Below are 19,252 nucleotides of genomic sequence, written 5' to 3'. Positions count from 1 at the left end.
AACGAGGGCTTAAGCGACCGGCTGAGTCGAGGAAAAAACTGACAGTTTAATAGGTATTTAGCAGCGAAAACATATGTTTAAGCGGCGATATCCGTCAGCGAGCACACGGAGAAAAGTGTTTATATCGTCCCGATTAGCATGTGTTACCTCATTTTATAGAACTTGTGGAAAATTTAAAAAAATAATGTAATAATATTTTTGTGAAAATAGTTTTGCTTAACTAAAATTTCACACTGAGAAAAGAGACAAATACAAAATATAAAAAACGCTTATGGTGTACTCTGAAAAATATGAAGTAACAATAGAACAAACACCGAATGACATCCTTAACTGTAAAAAACAGGCGAAAACAAACAATTTTAAACTGTCAAACATAATTAAAACGAAAATTCATTATTAGTACAGTCATTGAAGCTGAAAATCAGCTGTAACCTCCGAATTCTTTGAAACTGCATGAATTTGCATGAAAATTTAGAATATGGCTAATCTTTGGCTCAAGTTCAATAATGACATAAGCCCGATTGACGCTTTTGTTTTTTAGGGGTAAAAACTACCCCTAAGTGAAAAAATAGAAAAGTTTTAAGCATTTTATTGATAAAAATCTTGTTCATGCACAAAGATTAAATAATGTTCCATGTTCTCCAACATTTATTTTAACCCTTAAAAACTACCCCTATGCAAAAAATAATGATACAAAATTACTTTTTAAAGATTTGGAATGATTAAATCGTGCAATTATTTAAAATAAAAGTGACCTTATTGCTAATAAGAGATTTGTTCCCTTTCAACCCCTAAAAACCACCCCTGTATTGATAAAAATGATAAAAAATTACTTTTTAAAAGCTTGGAATACTCTAATGGTGCAATTATTTAAAATAAAAATTCCGTCACTGCTTATGAAAAAATTTGTATCTCACACACTTTTCAACCCTTATAAATCACCCCTGTGCTAAAAAAATGATACAAAATTACGTTTTAAATGTTGGAATGCTATAATTGTGCAATAAATTAAAATAAAATTTCCCTTATATTGTTTAAGAAAGAATATTTTACTTTTGTCATTTTCAACTCTTATAAACTACCCCTTTACCAATATTAATGTAAAATATTTTTATTATAATCGATTTTTAAATATAATGAATCATATTTTTTTACTTATTTTATTTGTGTAATATAATATATAACAATGAGAAAGCCTATTAATTTTGCTCCGAAAAAATGTCATTGGTTTTTTTACCATGACTCGGTTAATTTTGAAGATATAGTATCCTACAAAAAAGCATTTTAAAGATAATTTTAAGCGCTGTAAGATCGTTGGCATGTAAATCTTTTTAAATCCTTCGTTTTTTAAAGGGAAATGATCGAAGGGTTCGAGACAGGTCTTTTTTTCACTAAAATGGAAACTTCAAGCGGCGATATCTCTTTTATTTTTTATGCTATAGGAATAAAAAAGAAGCAAAATATTTGTGGAAAAAAAAACTACATTTTTGTTGTCTATAATTTTTTACGTATCTTTCATAGTTTCAGAGTTATTATACAAATAAGGCAATTTTTTTTGAATAATGAAATACGTTTTCAACTTTTACCGTACATTATTCAAAAACTACTCATTCTAAACCGGTCTAACTTCAGGATCGTATGAAAAACACTAAAATAGAATTAATTGTAAAGGGTCTACGATTAATTTTAATTCTAATGGAAATGGTACAGCGTTTACTGCTCATTTTTCTTTAAAAAATATGAGCAATCCATCTGTTTTTGACGATAACTCCTTCAATTTTGCTCTAATTAACTTTTATAAGTGCTCTTTTTGAGTACTACAAAAAACTCCAGGAGCGTTATACACGTAGAATTAATCCTTTTTCCGTTATTTGACGTTGAATACATCGATTCGAATATTCCCCCCAAAACAAGTCCCCTTCCACTAACCATATTTCGCTTTGTATAGAACGTACAACACCTTTTTAAAAACGATTTTCTCTGTTTATATAAGCTACATTTTTGTTCATTGCACTTTTTTAAATAAAATGCGTAGTTTTTGAATTATTCGTGAAAAGTACTTTGGAAAAGTATTTTTTTTTCACTCAAAAGTTTTTAATCGCGAATAACTAAAAAACTATTGATTTCTCGAAAAAATTCTTCGAATATTTTTTTCCTCAAAATTCGATTCTCTATCGATTTCCGGCGTTATTTTTGAAAAAAAATTTCCACCTCCGAGAAGGGCTGTCAACCCCCCAACAGGGTGGAAGCGTCAATCGGCGCTATGTCACTAATGTTCATTGATTTTTTCTCTAAAAGCTAATATAAACAAAAAATTCATATGTTGTTTCAGAATTATTATTTATTAGGTTACAGTTTCGTCAATTTTTGAAAAAAAAAAAACAAATGAGATATGTTTGTTTGTCCAAATACTTTATTTTCGTCAATGAGAAATGTCTTTACAACCATTGCGTTTTCTTGCAAAAAGTTTATGAAATTAAAATGAAAACAAATATTTGAACTTCAGAATATTATATTTTTATATTAAAATAATTTACATACTAAAATGTAAAAAAACTTATATGTAGTACAATTTTAAAATACTCACAACAGGGCGTATTCTCAGTCCTAAATATACCCGTGAACAACAAAAAGTTTTCAAATTAAATTGTTATGATTAGGCTTAGTGCACGTGCAGAGTCTAACAGAGCCGGCGCGAGGGTAGGTGACCTTCACAGCTGACTCGCGTTTTTAACCGTTCAGTTATTTACAGAAGCTTGTAGTAGTTGATGTCGCTTCGACGCCTTTCGTTTTTACGTCTGCTGTAAATTGTATTTGCCGTGTGCATTTGAATAACTATTTATAAATAGTAACATAATTTACATTAACAACTAATAGTTTATCATCATTTTCCCAACAAATTTATTCCACTTTTTTCTATTATTATCGAATTTCAAACTAAAGAATCTTGTATGGAAAAACATTTAAACAATTGTTATCATTTCTTGCCATGGATCTGTGATGGACAAGTCGTCTTAATGTGTCACATGACGTCACTAGTATCCTGTTTCGTGCAGATTTTTGCACCAACTTCCTTAATTTCACTGCTAACCTCGTAGAAACGCTAAAAAGCTTTAATTTTTCGGTTTTAAGCACAGTTCTGCCCGAAAACGCAAATCTTGTCGTCAAACGAGCTGTTTTCTGAGTGTACGCGCGGCGGGGCAGATTTCCCCACGGTCGAAGAGGGCTTAGAGAAGATCGGGCGCAGCTTTGCCCAATTACTCGTGTTTGCCGTCGTGCAAGGGACAGCGTCTATCAGGCCTAAGCGAGAATTATGTTATAGGGCCTGGATGCTAAGTAAATATTTGAGGAATTCCTTAGGAACTTTTAACGTTTCCCGGCCGCCCCGATGCCGATCCGCTTCCTGTCTATTCATAGATGATTTATGGCAGGCGAGGAAATTTTTATTGCCGCCATGAGAGTGCTGCCGTGTTACTTTATAAGGCTTCCCAGCACGTATTTGTGGGCTGAATAGTAATATTTTATTACTGTAAGCCTTCCCGAAGCTTATATACACAATCTGAGGTTCCTACAAATTATTATGTATAATGTATTACCGTGAATATGCAATATAATCGAAAACTACATTGTATTTTATAAAAAAAGTGAACATAATTGTGAAGAATGAAAACTAATAAAATCTTATACGCGTATTGTGTGTATATTTTATTGAAAATCATAAAAATAGTATTTTTACTATTGCCAGAACGGTTTAACAGATTGTTTTGAAATTTGGCGTCATCAACATCAACACACTGTATCTTTGTAAGGAGGCATTTTGGTACGAAGGTCTATTTGACCAATTAATTGTTTTGGCGAGTAGAAATTTGCATAAATTGTATAAATTGTCTAGGGCTGTTGAAAAAAAAATATTACTAGTACAAATTGTATTTAAACAATGATTACATTCGAATTTTTACACATATATTTATTCATAACTAGTATGATACCATGCAAAGGCGTAGACAGGACTTTTTTCCAGGGAATATCAGAACGAAAATATATAATATAAACTACTTATTAAAGAATGGTTTTTTTAAACATTTAAAATCATTAAAATAAATTGGTTGTAATATGCTATTTAGTCCAGGGGGTAGAACAGTAAAAGTAGGCTTTGGCGTTTGTGTTTGAAGTCATCTATATTTTGTTGTACAGAAAAATCTCAAATAATATGTAGAATAAGAATTCGAGTTTGCTTATTCCAAAAAAACATTGCTAAATTCAGAGGAACAACAGACATACAAAAAGAACGAAAAATAGCCCGTTTTTCGACATATTTTTCCCTGTAACATTGAAAGTAAGCCCTAAATCAAAAAAGCCATTCTTTATTTTTTTTTATTTGACGATTTTCTATAAAGTTATAACAACTGCGAATCAAAAAAATTATATTTTGCATTAACAATGGGCGAAAAATTGTAGAAAATCATATTTATATTTGGAGCAATTTTTAAAATAAGTAAATATTGATGAAACTTTGTGAACAAATAGTAAAACAATATGTCAATTCTACCATAAAAATTTTGATCGATAGCGTGATTTTCGATTGATAGGATTCTTAATTAAGAAAATTTAAAAAAGTTTATCGCGTATCGTGGGTTTAAAGTAAGGTTTAGAAAGGGCACACAATTTTTTAGATATACTTTTTGTCGTAACAGACAATGATCAATACTAAAAATACCTTTTCTTTTACTTGGCCGGTTTTCTTCTGTATTTCTTTTTGTCTTCAACTCGTCTTCTAGGTCGTTTTTGTATTCCTGAGTAGGTTTTTGTTGGCTGGATCTCATCTCTGCCCTTCTCCCAGGTTTTTACTTACTCCCTTTTGTAGAAATGTACATAACCTCACTTAAGTTTTAGTGACACTATTTATATTTCAATTTGATACGGTATTTCTGGGTTATGTACTGAAATTCAATTGTCTTTATGTTTCAGATCGATGTCACTTTTTTTTACTTGACTGAACACAGATTTAAATGTGTTGATTTCTGTACTTCTTAAATAGACTTTTAGATTTAAAAGAAATTAAATGTTTAATAATGTCATATGGAACTTTTTATGGAAACTTCTATATTTACAGTCATCTTTAAATCTTGAAACGTATGGTGTTTTTGACTTACTTACTATTAAAATTTTTTATACGAAACAAACATTTTTATCAATTTATTTTATAATTGGAAATGTTTTTTTAAGTTATTAACTGCATGTGTAAATATGTGGTTTTTAATTAGATTAAACTTTGAATTTTTTAATTTTGTCAATTTGATTCCTGACATTTCACGTTATACGACTATTATAATTTCCTTGTTCTATAACTACCTTTTATTTAACTTAAGTGAAAAAAATCTGTTTTCTTGAGACGTGGAGATTCTTTGCCAATCTATTGTAAACCCATTTTTCTCCCGTTCTGATCCATTGAATGAATGTTTCATCGTTGTTGGATTGTTCAACGAGTTGCTGCCAAACGTCCACACGATTTTCTTTCTGTTCGGTCAAAAACGAGGAACAGATTTTGCTGCAACTCGATGTACGTTCAATATTTCAGTCAAAATTTCATGGCTTGGCGCAATTGAGTTGCTAACCTCTTCTGCAATTTCTCTGACAGTTAATCCGACGATTTGCACGCACTAGGTCTTTGACTTTCTGAACGTGGGTGTCATCAATTGAAGTCGAAGGCCTTTCTGGTCGAGGATCATCTTCAATCAACTATCGACCTCTTTGCATCGTTGTTCCAGAAAATCGCACATTTCAAAAATCGTCACTAACACTTAAACAAGTTGCACTCGAGAACAGTATCATGAAATTAAAAAAGTTCGTTTATTTCCTGAACATATCCCGTAGTTTCATTTACTGGTAGAAAGTTTATATTGTAATTAAGGATCGATAACAGTTTTTTTCTTGTTACAGAATGATACCATGCGGATAGTATGGGCGTTCCACAAGGGCGAACCCTCTGGTGGTGCGGTGGGGCCCAAGTCTTTACCTCAACACGATCACAGCTCCAGAGGTAGCCAGTCTCTCTACCTGGTGCAACGAGCAGACCAAGACGGTCCTGGACCCGAAGAAACGGCAAGAATATGGGAGTTGAAGAACCCAGCTGTAGACGCGCCAGCTCCGGGAGAGACTTTGTACTGGTGCCGGGTGTTTCGAATCCCTACCATCACCAGGAAGCACCATCTGATTAGGGTGAGTGATTGGTTAAGTTTAATAACAAAGGAATATGAACCATGCGATACATTTGAGTTCATCACATTGACTTTAACCGTTATCAGACTAGTTTTAGCGTCCTTATTTCTTATTTCTTCGTCGTTATTCATTTTAATGGAAGAGAATATCTCTATTAAACGTTGGATTTGGTATTTTCATTTAAATTTGAAGCTGTTATATTATATAAATCGCTACCCTCTTAAAATGCGAAACAAATTCAAGTCGTTTGATAGTTAACAGTTGAAGTTTCTCCTAGAATCGCTGCGCTAAGTTCGTACACGAGCTTTGTAAAGCTTTTTTTATGAAAGGAGGAAATATTGAAGTAATTTATCCTCCCCAAATGATCCATTTCAGCGGAATCTCCCGTACTTCCATCAAGTGCGCCTGATATGGCCGAGCACGCACCAAATGGCAACACCTGTCATTCGAATTTTTTTCACGTAATCTTTTAAAAATTACGTTCTCAGCGCTGGATATCTTAACGACCTAGGATATCCTCGAAATACACGTGCTTTAGTGTTTTGTATTACTAGTAAGAAGTAGGGCTCTAAAAACTTGACGCTAGGGAATACTTATTTTAAAATTGGAAACTTTTAATAGTCCAGTCACTGAAGCATATTGGCTACCAATTTTTTCGGATGGAATGGATTGACGTGAAATTTGAACTGTAGCTAGGGAATAGCCCAAGAAACAAAAGTTATATAGTGCCGATGTGTGCTTTTACCGTAGAGGTGGATGCCACCCCTACAGGAGGGTGGGATTTTTTTTTGTTAAAAATAACGAACTTTAAGAAAAAAATGTCCTATAAGAATTTTTTGTACAATCAATACTTTTTGAGTTATATGCACCTAAACATGTTTTTGAGCCATTTTTTTGCGAAAAAATAATCATATGCAAAAATGAAGGTAATTAAATAGCAAAGAGATTGCTTTTTTAATTTTTGTAGGTGGTATAGAACCCAAGTTATGACGCCCAGAAGTTGAAGTAAAGAAAAAATTAAAGGTTTTTCTAGGAAAACTTATACAACACTTACTAAAGTTGTTGAAAAGACCTTTAAATTGAGAGGTGGTAAAAGTCGTTACCATGAAAATTAATGAAGTTACAATCAAAATAAAATGATTGACTTAATTTTTGAGAAAAAAAATCGGTATTAAAATTAATGACTTGACGTAAAAAAAATTAAACGTATTTCTTCTGCAATTTACTTTATTTATGCATTAACAGTACATTTTGGGAATTTGAACGATTTTAGATGCCTAAATAAAAAAAAATATTTCATTTATTTTTGAATAAAATTTTTAAATTTTTAAAAAAATCGCCCTTTTTCAAAATATTTCAAAAACTGACAGTTATAAAAAAATGATAGAATAAGAAATTGTAGGTTTTTTCTTACTGAACAATTTGTTTCTTTTAAATATTTGTAGTACAAAATTTGACTGTTATGACCATTAGCTCAAAACTAAGCTCTAAGACTGCATTTCCTGAGCCCTTTTAGCTTAAAAATCAAAAAAACGAAGGGCTCAAAGAAACTGCAAATCGCAGAACTTAAAGTGCTTTAAATTCCCTACAAAATGTTTTTTTGAGTAAATTTATAACTTTAAAATTACAAAAGTTATGGTAAAAAAATTAATCGCATTTTTTGAGTAAAATTTTCGGAGCAGATAAATCACCATCATCTTTGTGTATTTTGGAGGACTTGTGAACTGATTTGAGTAAGTATTTTAATAATATACATATACACACGTATCCGAGTCCACATGTATATGTATGTGTACATTCGGAAATTGAAATTTTATTTGATACTAGGTTGACCCGGCAAACGTTGTTTTGCCATATAAATTAATCCTAGGATTATTTTAGTAGTTTTTTCATAAAGAAATTTCACTTCTACCATCTATATTATATTTAGTGTTATTCAGTGTATATCGTGTATATTTTTTTTATTAATAGTAATAGTAAATGTCATTATTACGGTTGATGCACAAACAATAATAATAATGGCCGAAAACTGTAGGGAGTGAGAAAGGGCTCATTGTGTGAGAGAGATCTCATCCCTACTCCGTGCTGTTTACTGGGTCAGAAGTGACACCGGTCGACGCCTGGCGGGGATAAAAAAAAATGATCAAGTGATAATTGATCAGTTATCGACCGGGGTTGAAAATTATTGAATTACTAATATCGCTATTAAAAAATAAGGGTTGATGGTAGAAGGGTGAAAATTTAGGATTGTATGTATTTTTTAAGGCCACATCATAAAAAAAATAAAAAAATTAAATTTTGTCCAAAAAACAACAAAAAAAAAATTTTGGGGTGGACCACCCTTAACATTTAGGGGTATGAAAAATAGATGTTGGCCGATTCTCAGACCTGCCCGATAAGCACACAAAATTTCATCAAAATCGGTCCAGCCGTTTCGGAGGAGTACGGGAACGAACATTGTGACACGAGAATTTTATATATAAGATTAATAAAAACAATATTAAGAATAAATTCAATAAAATTAAAAAAAATAATTATATCACCATACTCACATATAATTTTTAGGAAATTTTTCTATAAGGGGGTAGGGTTTTTTATGAGGGGTAGGTCTTCCATAAGGGTTTTTTGGGTGGCTGAAAAGTTGCAATATATCATAGATCATTTGAAAACCAATAAAAAGTTTCAACATATGCACACCATTAAAACATCTCAAGCTTTCAATAATATCTTTTGTTTATTTTATTATGGTTTTTAAGGGTTGCAACTTTGTAATGAGTCGTAAGCTTTCTAATGAATAACAAAAGAAATGCAATACATTGTGAATGCACCAAAAGAATATTTTAAACTGTTAAAAACTTTTTTTTCTATTTGTTTAGGCATGGAAGGGTAGTTTTTAAGGATTTTTAAGGGTTGAAAATTAATTAAATTTCATAAATTATATTAAAAAACATGAAAGGAACTTTACCCAACATGAATTGAATCTTTAAAATACGTAAATCTTCACACCAAATAGAAAAAGCGCACATCTAGACAATATAACTTTTGAAGTGGGGGGTCAGATGAGCTTGTATGCAAATTTTCAGAAAAATCCAATGCTATCCGAAAAAATTGGGAGCTTTTACCTTATTTTCACCTTCAGTGACTGGACTATAAGGAATTGGTAGTGTAACTCTAGATGTTAGGAAAATATAAGTCCATAGGAACTCTCAAAGTGTAACAAATATTCCGTCGTGGTCGCTGGGGGCAGGAGTCCGATCGGAGTAATTTTAGTGTCATTGTCTAGGTTGGATTTTTTATCGTAGCTAGTGACCTCATGCACATGGTCAATAACTAACAAGACTGACGTAATTAACATACTTAAGAACTTATCTGTAATAAATTCCAATACATTTTATTGTTTTTTGAAAAAGATATGACTAAAAGCTAATTTTAAAACATTATTTTTGATGCACTCCCTCAAAAACCAGAGGTCGATAGGCGAAAATCGATAACTTTCCAAAACACCCTGTACTTTCCCAGTGTCAAGAAACTGAGCAGGTTTATACAAAAAAAAATAACTGGGATCAACGTCGAAATAAACAATGCAGTATCTAAAATATCAATTTTTAATTGATTTATCTGTAATACAGCTATGGACAACAAAAAGTTTTGGATCGAGAACTTTTTGTTCGCAGCTATACATATAAATGTTTGAGTAGAATCAGCTCACCATCAATTTGACTTGATATAGTTCACATAAATTGAATTTAAATTTATTTAAAGCGCTTTTTTTTGTGAAATTTAAGACTTCGCTGTCTTTTAAGTAACCACCTATCACATCACTGAAGATGTATGTGTATTCAGCGTTTTATCCACCTGTTTTGTCGATTCCGGTACGCCAGTTGTTGATTACCATCACCACCGTTAATTTTTTCGGCAAACCGAATTTGGGCGGTCTCGAACCATTCCAATCTGCCTTAAACAAACTCCTCCTCGACGCCGCCTACTTCGAAAAAACTTGTCTCTATTACCAGACGTTAGAATACCAAATGAGATGAATATTACGATATCTAGATAAAAAGCAATTTCGCCGTTCATGGTTCGCTAGATGGCCAGAATGCTGAAATTTCCCGAGCAGGAATTTTAATTTACAACTGCTGCGTATGTAACAGGTTCCGCCTTGTCATTTTTATTATTCTGATCTTCCGTTGCGATAAAAATGTGACACATAAATCAGGGTGGCCCGTCTTGGAGGCGTTTCTTCGTTATCAGCGACGTTGCAAGTCGTTACAGGTAGACAGCAAAAAATATAATTGTTTAAAACTTTTTCTTAAATACAGAGTGTTACACAGATAAGGTGAAAAATCTCTGGGAAAGAGATAGACCATGTGAAAATAAGGTTAAGAGCTTATAATAACATGAGTCTTAAAATATATCGTTTCCGTCAGGGTGTTATAATATTACACATAAAGTCACATTCTGCAACTTAAAAGAAAGCTGTATTCGACTCCCATAAAATTTGATAGAGTGCTCAATTTCATTGTTTATAGTACTCTGATAATAAAAAAATAGATATCTTATGGACTTAGAGGGAAGCACTTATGACTATCTTGTTTGTCACTAAAATTATGTGTCAGTTTTTCATAACGGCTGAAAGAAAAATTAAAATATACAAAAAATGTAGTTTTTATTTGAATATTTCAAAAAAAACTAACCACATTTAAAAAAATCTACTGAAGATTTAATCAAATCAATCCCAAATTTATTACAACTCCTTATAAAGATAAAGAAAATAAACAAAATAATGGCATAAAAAAGGTTCATAAAATGTCTAGATAAAATTTTCCCACAACGCTTTACAGAATTAGTTGCTTAATTGTAATTGCAATTAAAACGAAATTTTCAATAGAATAAATGACTGACATACAGTACTGTTATGGTTTGGCAAAAGGTAACTGCCTTTGGAGTTCAATATTATCGAGAAAGATTTCCTCAGCGTCGACACATAATATCAATTCGTTTCATAGTAGTTAATTCTCGCACAGGCCATTTTGAACACTTGTGAGATCAATGCGAACAATAAACCACAGTAATAAGAACACTATAAAAACCATAATGATATTAGAGAAGAGAGAGAAAGAGATTTGTCCAATTTAAAAAAAACAATTGTCTTTATGGAGCCCAAATTTCCAAAACTCAACATGGTTTTACGACAGGTAGATCAACAGTAACAAATCTGGTATACCTATATTGATCAGGTTGACGTCATATTTACTGATCTGTCAAATTTAATGATTTTGACAGATTTGACCATGGTTTGTTTTTCCGTCGCTTGACTATAAATTTTACTTATTTTCTACAATCTGTCTGATAGTACATGCGACGTCAGTTGTTCCTCAAGGTTCCATCCTAGGGCCACACTTGTTTAACTTATTTATAAACGACATCAGCCTGAATTTTAACAGCAATACATTGATAAATTGTTCAAGCTCATGGAAAACCTCAGCGGCTGTTTGGAATTGGAGTCTGATTTAACAAAGATTAACGCATGTTGTCAAAATAACTTCTTACCACTTAATATTCAATAATGTGTTTGTATGTCGTTTACAAAAAAGACCAATCTTATCAGTGTTAATTGTGCATCTAAAATTGATAAGTTTTTAAACAAAATGTGACCATTTCAAGGATATAGGTGTTACATTTGACTCGAAACTAACATCAGTTACATCAAAGACATTATTGCAAGTGTCTATAAATTTCTTGGATTGTTAGTGACTGTACACTGAAAGAAATGCGTTTTATTCTTTATTAGAATTCTATATACCATTATAAGACCATTGTATACTATATGTGACAGTTAAACAGGTGAATATTGGATATAAAACGCGTATTGCTAGCACAGTTGTATAGTGACTATAAACCTTATTCTTTATTAAATTATTGTTTAACTAGTATACAACGTTTTTTATACCATTTACGAAATAATAGCAATAACTGTTATTAAAGTGTTCCATATCGTTATTAGAACATCTAGTACTGGTTATAAGTTTTATAATAATAAATGTATTAAACTGTTGTATACTCTGTATGAGTTAAAAACATATGACATTAAGTTTTCAGAAATTTTATTGGATAACTGTAATTACAAGCTAAGGTTCTAATGTAAACATACATAAAACATACTTTTAAGCGTTAAAAATGATGACAAATCGCTCCCAAAACTGTCCAGTTTATTTTCTTAGCAACGATGCACCTGCATTTTCTTGTATTACATGAGAATTTGCACTATAACTCTTCCACCTTAAGAATGCATCCCCAGAAAGGTTGAGCTTCTTTCCATATAATTTTATTTCCTCTGGTTGATTGACTTTATACCCATGTTCTTCTTTGTCACCGTCTTATGTAAAACTTAACATCAGCGATTTCTAATAGGACCTATAAAATAATAATTTTTAAGATTTAGACAAGATTTACATTTGAAAAAACAAAACAATTACAAGCCATAAAACAGTTAGATACTTACATAATAATTTTCCATTTCACACAACGCCATTTACCATTCCCACATACTGTCCATTTTCATCAAACTAGACGTGTGTAAGTCGATGCACAGCGGACTGTCGGAAATTTTACGATTGTTGTATTTTCTCTTCTTGAGTAAATATAATAAAGACGTTGTGGTTTTTTGTGTTTATTTTGACGATGATTGAACATGTATGGACAATAAAAATGGACTGTATAAGATAGTCGAGTACCGTTCTCCTTCATGCATAGCATGCTACTGAAATCTTGGAAGGGATGAGCTCGTGCGGCGAACCCTAAATCAGCGGCTGGAATAGCCAGGTTTCTTATTGAGTCGGCGCACTTCGCTCTCGGGTCTGACATATGATTATTATTACAAGACTATGAATATAACTTAACAACGATCATAACCGATTATGCACCGAGAGGTGACGATCACTTAACCATTATAAGATGCGTTTTACACGTTAAAAACGGAAACATATTCAGTATAAGAACGAATAATTCTGTTAATACAATTGTTATATACAAATTCGGATACTGGTCTTTATACAACAAATCTTCCCTACTATACAACTGGAATATAAAGTCTGTAACACCTAATAATGTATAAGTAATTCATTATAACCTTTATTTCATAGATGCATAAGGTGTATTAAGCACCTTCCAGTTAAACTGATTGAATAATGAATATGGAGATGATTGCTTTTTTTAAATAATAGTTGTATATTGGTTATAAAAGTTTTAATATGCGCTATACACATTATTCTAGATAAACAGTTTAATAAGCCCATTTCTTTCATTGTAGTTAGTAATGACTAATTACAGTCACTAAAATTTTGATATAAAGTTAATTAGAGTTTAAAATATTACTAAGAATGTATGCGTTGTCTATGAGACATCAATAAGTTTTGACGTAAGCCTACTTTGAGAAAAGTCACTTATTTCATACACCGTAATATTGTAAGAGTTCAATTGAAAGCCTTTTGTTTCGAAAACTGTTGACATTAGGAAGTTCTAACAAGAGTACATTATTTTTAGAAAATAAAATTATACTTCAGAAATTGGATCCCGAATGGTAAAAAATGTAACCTTAAAAAAATTGAAATTTAAAATGTAATAGGAATATAGCATAACTAGCGCCCACTATGAAATATACAAAAAATAATTAGACCAGCTTATTTGGCATCCTTAAAAACCCCGGAATACCAAATTTCATAAAAATATTTCGCACCGTTTCGAAATTTTCGAAAGAATTCTATTTAAAAAATTTTATTTTGGTGCTCTGTATCTCGAAAACAAGAGGAGATAGACATACAGTTCATAATAAAAAAAAATCTTATTTTTGTCATACTATCACCCCCTGTACTTATGGGGGGGTCTTTCTGAAACATATACATGTTTTACTTAGGGATACATCAGTGTTATTTGGGAATCATCAAAGTTTATGGATCAATGATCTTCGCCTATCACGAGATCATGAAATTGTTGTCCAAGCACTCGCTGGCCTACCTGAACGACCTTTTCCCTGCCGCTTGTGGGACCCAGTGGCGATTCTGCACAAAGTAAGGCACGCTGGGGATTTCCAGAACTGGGAATAAATTGGACAGGACGATGCAACTCGGTGTAAATTCATTTTCGCTAGGCCTTCGAGTTGTATGGGGAACTTAGAGATTCGCTCCGCGGTAATGGAAGTATTCTATCCGATTTGCAGTCCCCCAAGAATTCACATGTCGCTCCCGAAATCTCCGAAGATATGACATGTAAATTGCTTAGTTTGAACTCGGTTCACGAGTTTTCGACGGGGTTGGGGGCGCGTGCCGCCCCCGGATGCGATTTTACGGCCCTTTGTCATTCAAATTTCGAATTATTGTTAAAATTCGTTTTCGTTGACGCGGTCCCAACAGTCCTGTCAGCCGGAATATTCTTTCAGGTTTGTTCCAGGCGCGTGCGACGCAATAACGGGGAAATTAAACGGCAAATATGAGTCTACATTTCATTTTGATTAAATCAAGAAATAAAAACGGTGCTTCAACTCCTTTACCCTATTTGTACGATTTTAGTAGAAGTTGCGTTCCTTATTTCTTCAAACATGTTGTTCAGAACGTCTTTCTTAAAATAATGGAAATACAGGATGTAACTGAGTGGAATTTTTTTAAATTCAAAACTTCATTATTGTACCTTTTTTTTAGTAATTTTCATACCCCGCCGCTGGACAAGCTACTATAACCTCAAACAACGGCGCTCTTTAGTCGTAGCGCATGTATAATTGGGATCTGGGCTATGCATTGTTGTCAAATCTCATAATTTAAAAGAAAAGTTATCAAAAAACAAATTTCGACACCATTTATCGTGAGGAACTGCTCTTTGGCGCGTTGATTTTGTTTAGTGGGTGTTCGTCAGGAGCCCTATATCTCACAAAAATGAAAAAGTTATTCTTTTAAATTAAATTAAATACGGAACGGTATTTGACAAGTAATCTACATAAAAATAATTAAATAATCTGTTTATTCACCTGATTTTTACCGCATATGACATACTTGAAATCTTGTGGCTAATCTGCGAGTAGTGGTACCAGAATCCTCTTTCACGGCGTTTAAAGTTTCTCATTCCCTGAGTTTGTCTATATCCATGTATTGGCGTACAAAGCTCCCGTAATTTCTTAAATGTTGAACTAAAAAACATTTTCTTATTCGGTACTTATAAGTCGGGATAATCTATTTGATATCGTCTTCTTTGCTCCTGACAAAAAATAAGTTCTAACCATATCAGCTCTTTCTTGATTCGTATACTAGAATAAATTTGTAACCAAATGCGGCATTGCAACAGGACTGCGATGGCTAACCTCCGTTGCCTCTCGGAAGCCTTCGGAACATGATGGAATTCTGCTTAAATTTAAATTGTTCACGGTTTAATTATGTTTATGTTTTATTTATTTTAAATAATATATTTGTTTTATCTGTGACATACTGATGAGAACAAATAAGTATATGTACGCTGGTTCTGCTGACGAATGATCCAAGCTGTTTACAAGGCATTGCCAGTATAATTATTTCGTCTGGTAACGACACAACAGGTAGCAGTATCTACTCATAACTGTAGCACTTTTTTATGTCTCATCCATATGTCTGTCTCACTGAAAAAAAATTACAAATTTTAAATAACCCCCTATCAGTCATTTTGAGAACGAAAACAGGCAATGTTTTTTGAAATGCTAATTATCAAATTAAAAATACTACAAATATGTGATTACAAACAATGTTTTGTTGTTGATCTAGATATTTTTCAGTTCGAAAACTCAATTCTGTTAGCTGTAATTATAGATATTCGATTAAACCCACACAGACCAGCTTAACAAAACTATTCATTGATTGGGTAAAGTATGTATGACCATTATGATGTTATCAGTTTTACAAAAAATATGGAGAAGTTAGTCAATACCTCCACAACAAAGAGAAAATAATGGTTCTATTTATGTTCTAATCGAAGTGAGGATGTTTTTATATCCGAACTGATAAATATAATCTAGGGCATATGAAATATTTGGAAATATCTAGGACATTGTGATATAGTCGTATTATCATTTATAGATAGTCATTGAAGAGTAAATATGATATAAAAAGGTTTTATTTATACATAATCTACACCACAGCATAATCAGATTTGAATTCTCCTTTCAACTGTTTTAAAATGCATCAGCACATTTTCTAAAATTCATAATTTTCTAGAATTTTTGTTATATTTTTCAAAAATTGTATTAGATTTGTAATTAAGTAAATACTAATTAAATCTTCAAATGTCATAGATTTTGTGCGGAAATTTCTATATATAGCGTTTGCTGCTATGTTATTGTTGAGAATGTTAAAAAGCTTCTGTAAATATTTACAAATTAAAAAAAATGCGCATTGAAAAGTATGTAGGCACTACATATTATCAAAGTTAGCAAAATAAGAAGAACTCCTCCATTTTGTGCAGAAATCTGTCCCTATTGTAATGATGTAGAGAATGTATTTTGGTATAATACTAAAACAAACATGCCACGATATTGTGTTTCTATTTAAAATTCTTTATAGTATAGACATTTTACAAAATATATTGAGACATATAAAAAAAGATTGCACTAATTTTCTCATAATATACATGTGTGTTGTCTTTACAACATTGATTGGTGTAATCATTTCGTATTTAATAAAGTTTATTTGTAGTTATTTGTGGTATATATCAGTTAAAACTGATAACTTCTTATTGTTATAAATATTCGCAAATATTTTGCATCTAACAAGTACCAATAAATAAGAAATCTGAACAGTGTCACAAACATCCCAGTTTTTCAAGAAAATCCCGTTCATGTAATCTTTTTTGTACAAAATTATTCATAACCAGTATGTTACCACGCACAGCACATAAGACGCCTTCATAAATATGAGAATTAAAGCTTTTACTGCGTATGTCTTCAAGGATAGATCGATCCCGAAATTTAAAAATTTCCATAATGAATTTTAAGTAAAAATCAAAACGTGGCGAAAACTGTTGTATTTCCATAACGTAACAAGACGAATATACGTTTTATATATAAATTATATTTTTATAAACATTTTTTTCATGTAGTACTGGCCTTTTCGATCCTAGCTACCACTGTGAGCCATTTTACGGACTCTGGTCGCCCTCTTCCCAGATTTTTGTCGGCTTACACCGCTTACACCCCTGTAGAATCGTTCAATTACAAACCAACTTCAAAGAGGGACCTACCATATCAAATATTGATACTCAAAACTATGTCACTTGGCAAATATTTGCTGCCTTGGTGATGATAGGACCAACGATTTGCTTCCAATGTAAACCCAGTTTGAGCTGGGTAACCGCGGCAATTAGCTAGTGCAAATAAAACTGTCATCTTTACTAGATATTAGTTTCGGGAAATGAGTATGTGCGTTATACGCTTACGCTGCTAATTTTCTTTAGCTTTGAGACCACCCGCTAGAAGTTTGCGTTGATTCTAACGTCATCACCGAAGTTATAATCAATGTTTGAGCTCTGAAAGATGTTACTCAAATGTATATGCAATGTATTCTACGTTACTTTATATGTCTTTAGTTTTTCTAAGCACATGTCAGTAATAATCCTCATTTGTTACAGTACGAGCCCCTCCGAGGAATATCGGGATTCAACGGTCTCCAACACGTCGTCCTCTACGAATGCCAAGACAACCCCGAGGTGGAAAAACTAGCCGACACCACTGGCCGTCAGTGTTACGAGACCCACACCCAACCTTTATCCTGCAACACCGTGGTAGCCAGCTGGGCCAAAGGTTCCGAAGGCTTCAGCTTCCCTCCAGAAGCTGGTTACCCCTTGGACTCCCAGAACTCCAGGTACTATCTGATGGAGACCCACTACATCAGTCCGTTAGACGGAAGCCACAGTGTTCTGGACGGTTCTGGGTTGCGTCTGTTCTACACTCCGGAACTTAGAAGGCACGACGCCGGCGTCATCTCCATAGGCATGGACCCGAACTGGAGGCACATCATTCCTCCGGGTCAGCAGAAGGTGGTTTCCTCTGGACATTGCGTGGCGGAATGTACTAGACAAGCTTTACCTCGTAGTGGCATAAATATGTTCGCGATAGTCATGAAGACGCATAAGATTGGGAAGCAAGTGGCGCTGAAGCATATTCGCGGTAACGTAGAGCAGGCACCCATCGCCAGCGACGATAACGTGGATTCGGACTATCAGGAATATCGCAAACTCGGGGTTCCGGTGAAAATTTTGCCTGGTGATCATCTGATAGCTCAGTGCACGTATAACAGTTCGGGTAGAAGTGCTATAACGCTCGGAGGGCTGACGAGCCGCGAGGAGACTTGTTTGGTGATGGGACTGTACTACCCCAGGCAGAAATCTTTGGCTGTGTGCCACAGTTTGCCTAGCTTGCCCACGGTTTTGCACTCTTTGGGGATCCAGGAACTCACGGGGTATGTACCTTTTTTAAATTAAACATTTTTTAATACCTACCAACTTTTTTATTTTTTCTTTACTTCGAAGATATTGGGCTAATTCAATTCCAATATACAGGGTGTCCGGTAAGTACCTCCTAATCTCTCGGGAGTATATAGGGGAGGTCAAAATAAAACTAGTCCTTCCTATAATTTTTCTTCCTAATGTGCCCCCTAACGGAGTTATGGGGGGTCAAAGGGGTACCTAGAAATTAACGTTTAGGGTTATAACTTTGAAACCACCCTGTATATTTTAATAAAATTTTCGTACGTTGTATTACACATGGAGCTCTACGATTTGATGCTAAAATCAACTTTTTGCTATTATCAGGTGTCCAGAAACGGACTGGCCCTATCACAATTTTTCTCAAAATTTTGACAGAAGTAATTTTATCAAACTGAAAATATTATTATTAGATACTCTGAAGGTTTTTCTTTAAAAATGGTACTCTTTATTTATTTCGAAAAAATGAACGGTTTGCGAGATAAATCGGTTTTGAAAAAAATTGGTAACAAATACAACAACAATTAAAATTTATTTTTTT

The 19,252-nt window shown here is 33.0% G+C and overlaps 1 protein-coding gene across 1 annotated transcript in view; it reads left to right on the top strand.

Moving 5' to 3' along the window:
• LOC108903521 (MOXD1 homolog 2) overlaps positions 1–19,252 on the top strand; it is a 174,943-nt gene that overhangs the window by 148,810 nt on the left and 6,881 nt on the right. Inside the window, exons 4-5 of the mRNA XM_018705740.1 lie at positions 5,941–6,219; positions 17,857–18,686. Of these exons, the coding sequence (XP_018561256.1) occupies positions 5,941–6,219; positions 17,857–18,686 (1,109 nt within the window). The remainder of the gene's footprint in view (positions 1–5,940; positions 6,220–17,856; positions 18,687–19,252) is intronic.

Source organism: Anoplophora glabripennis, unplaced genomic scaffold (assembly GCF_000390285.2).
Source record: "Anoplophora glabripennis isolate ALB-LARVAE unplaced genomic scaffold, Agla_2.0 scaffold125, whole genome shotgun sequence".
NCBI lineage: Eukaryota > Metazoa > Arthropoda > Insecta > Coleoptera > Cerambycidae > Anoplophora > Anoplophora glabripennis.
Note: the sequence above shows the minus strand (reverse complement) of the source record. Positions and strands in the feature narration are given on the sequence as shown.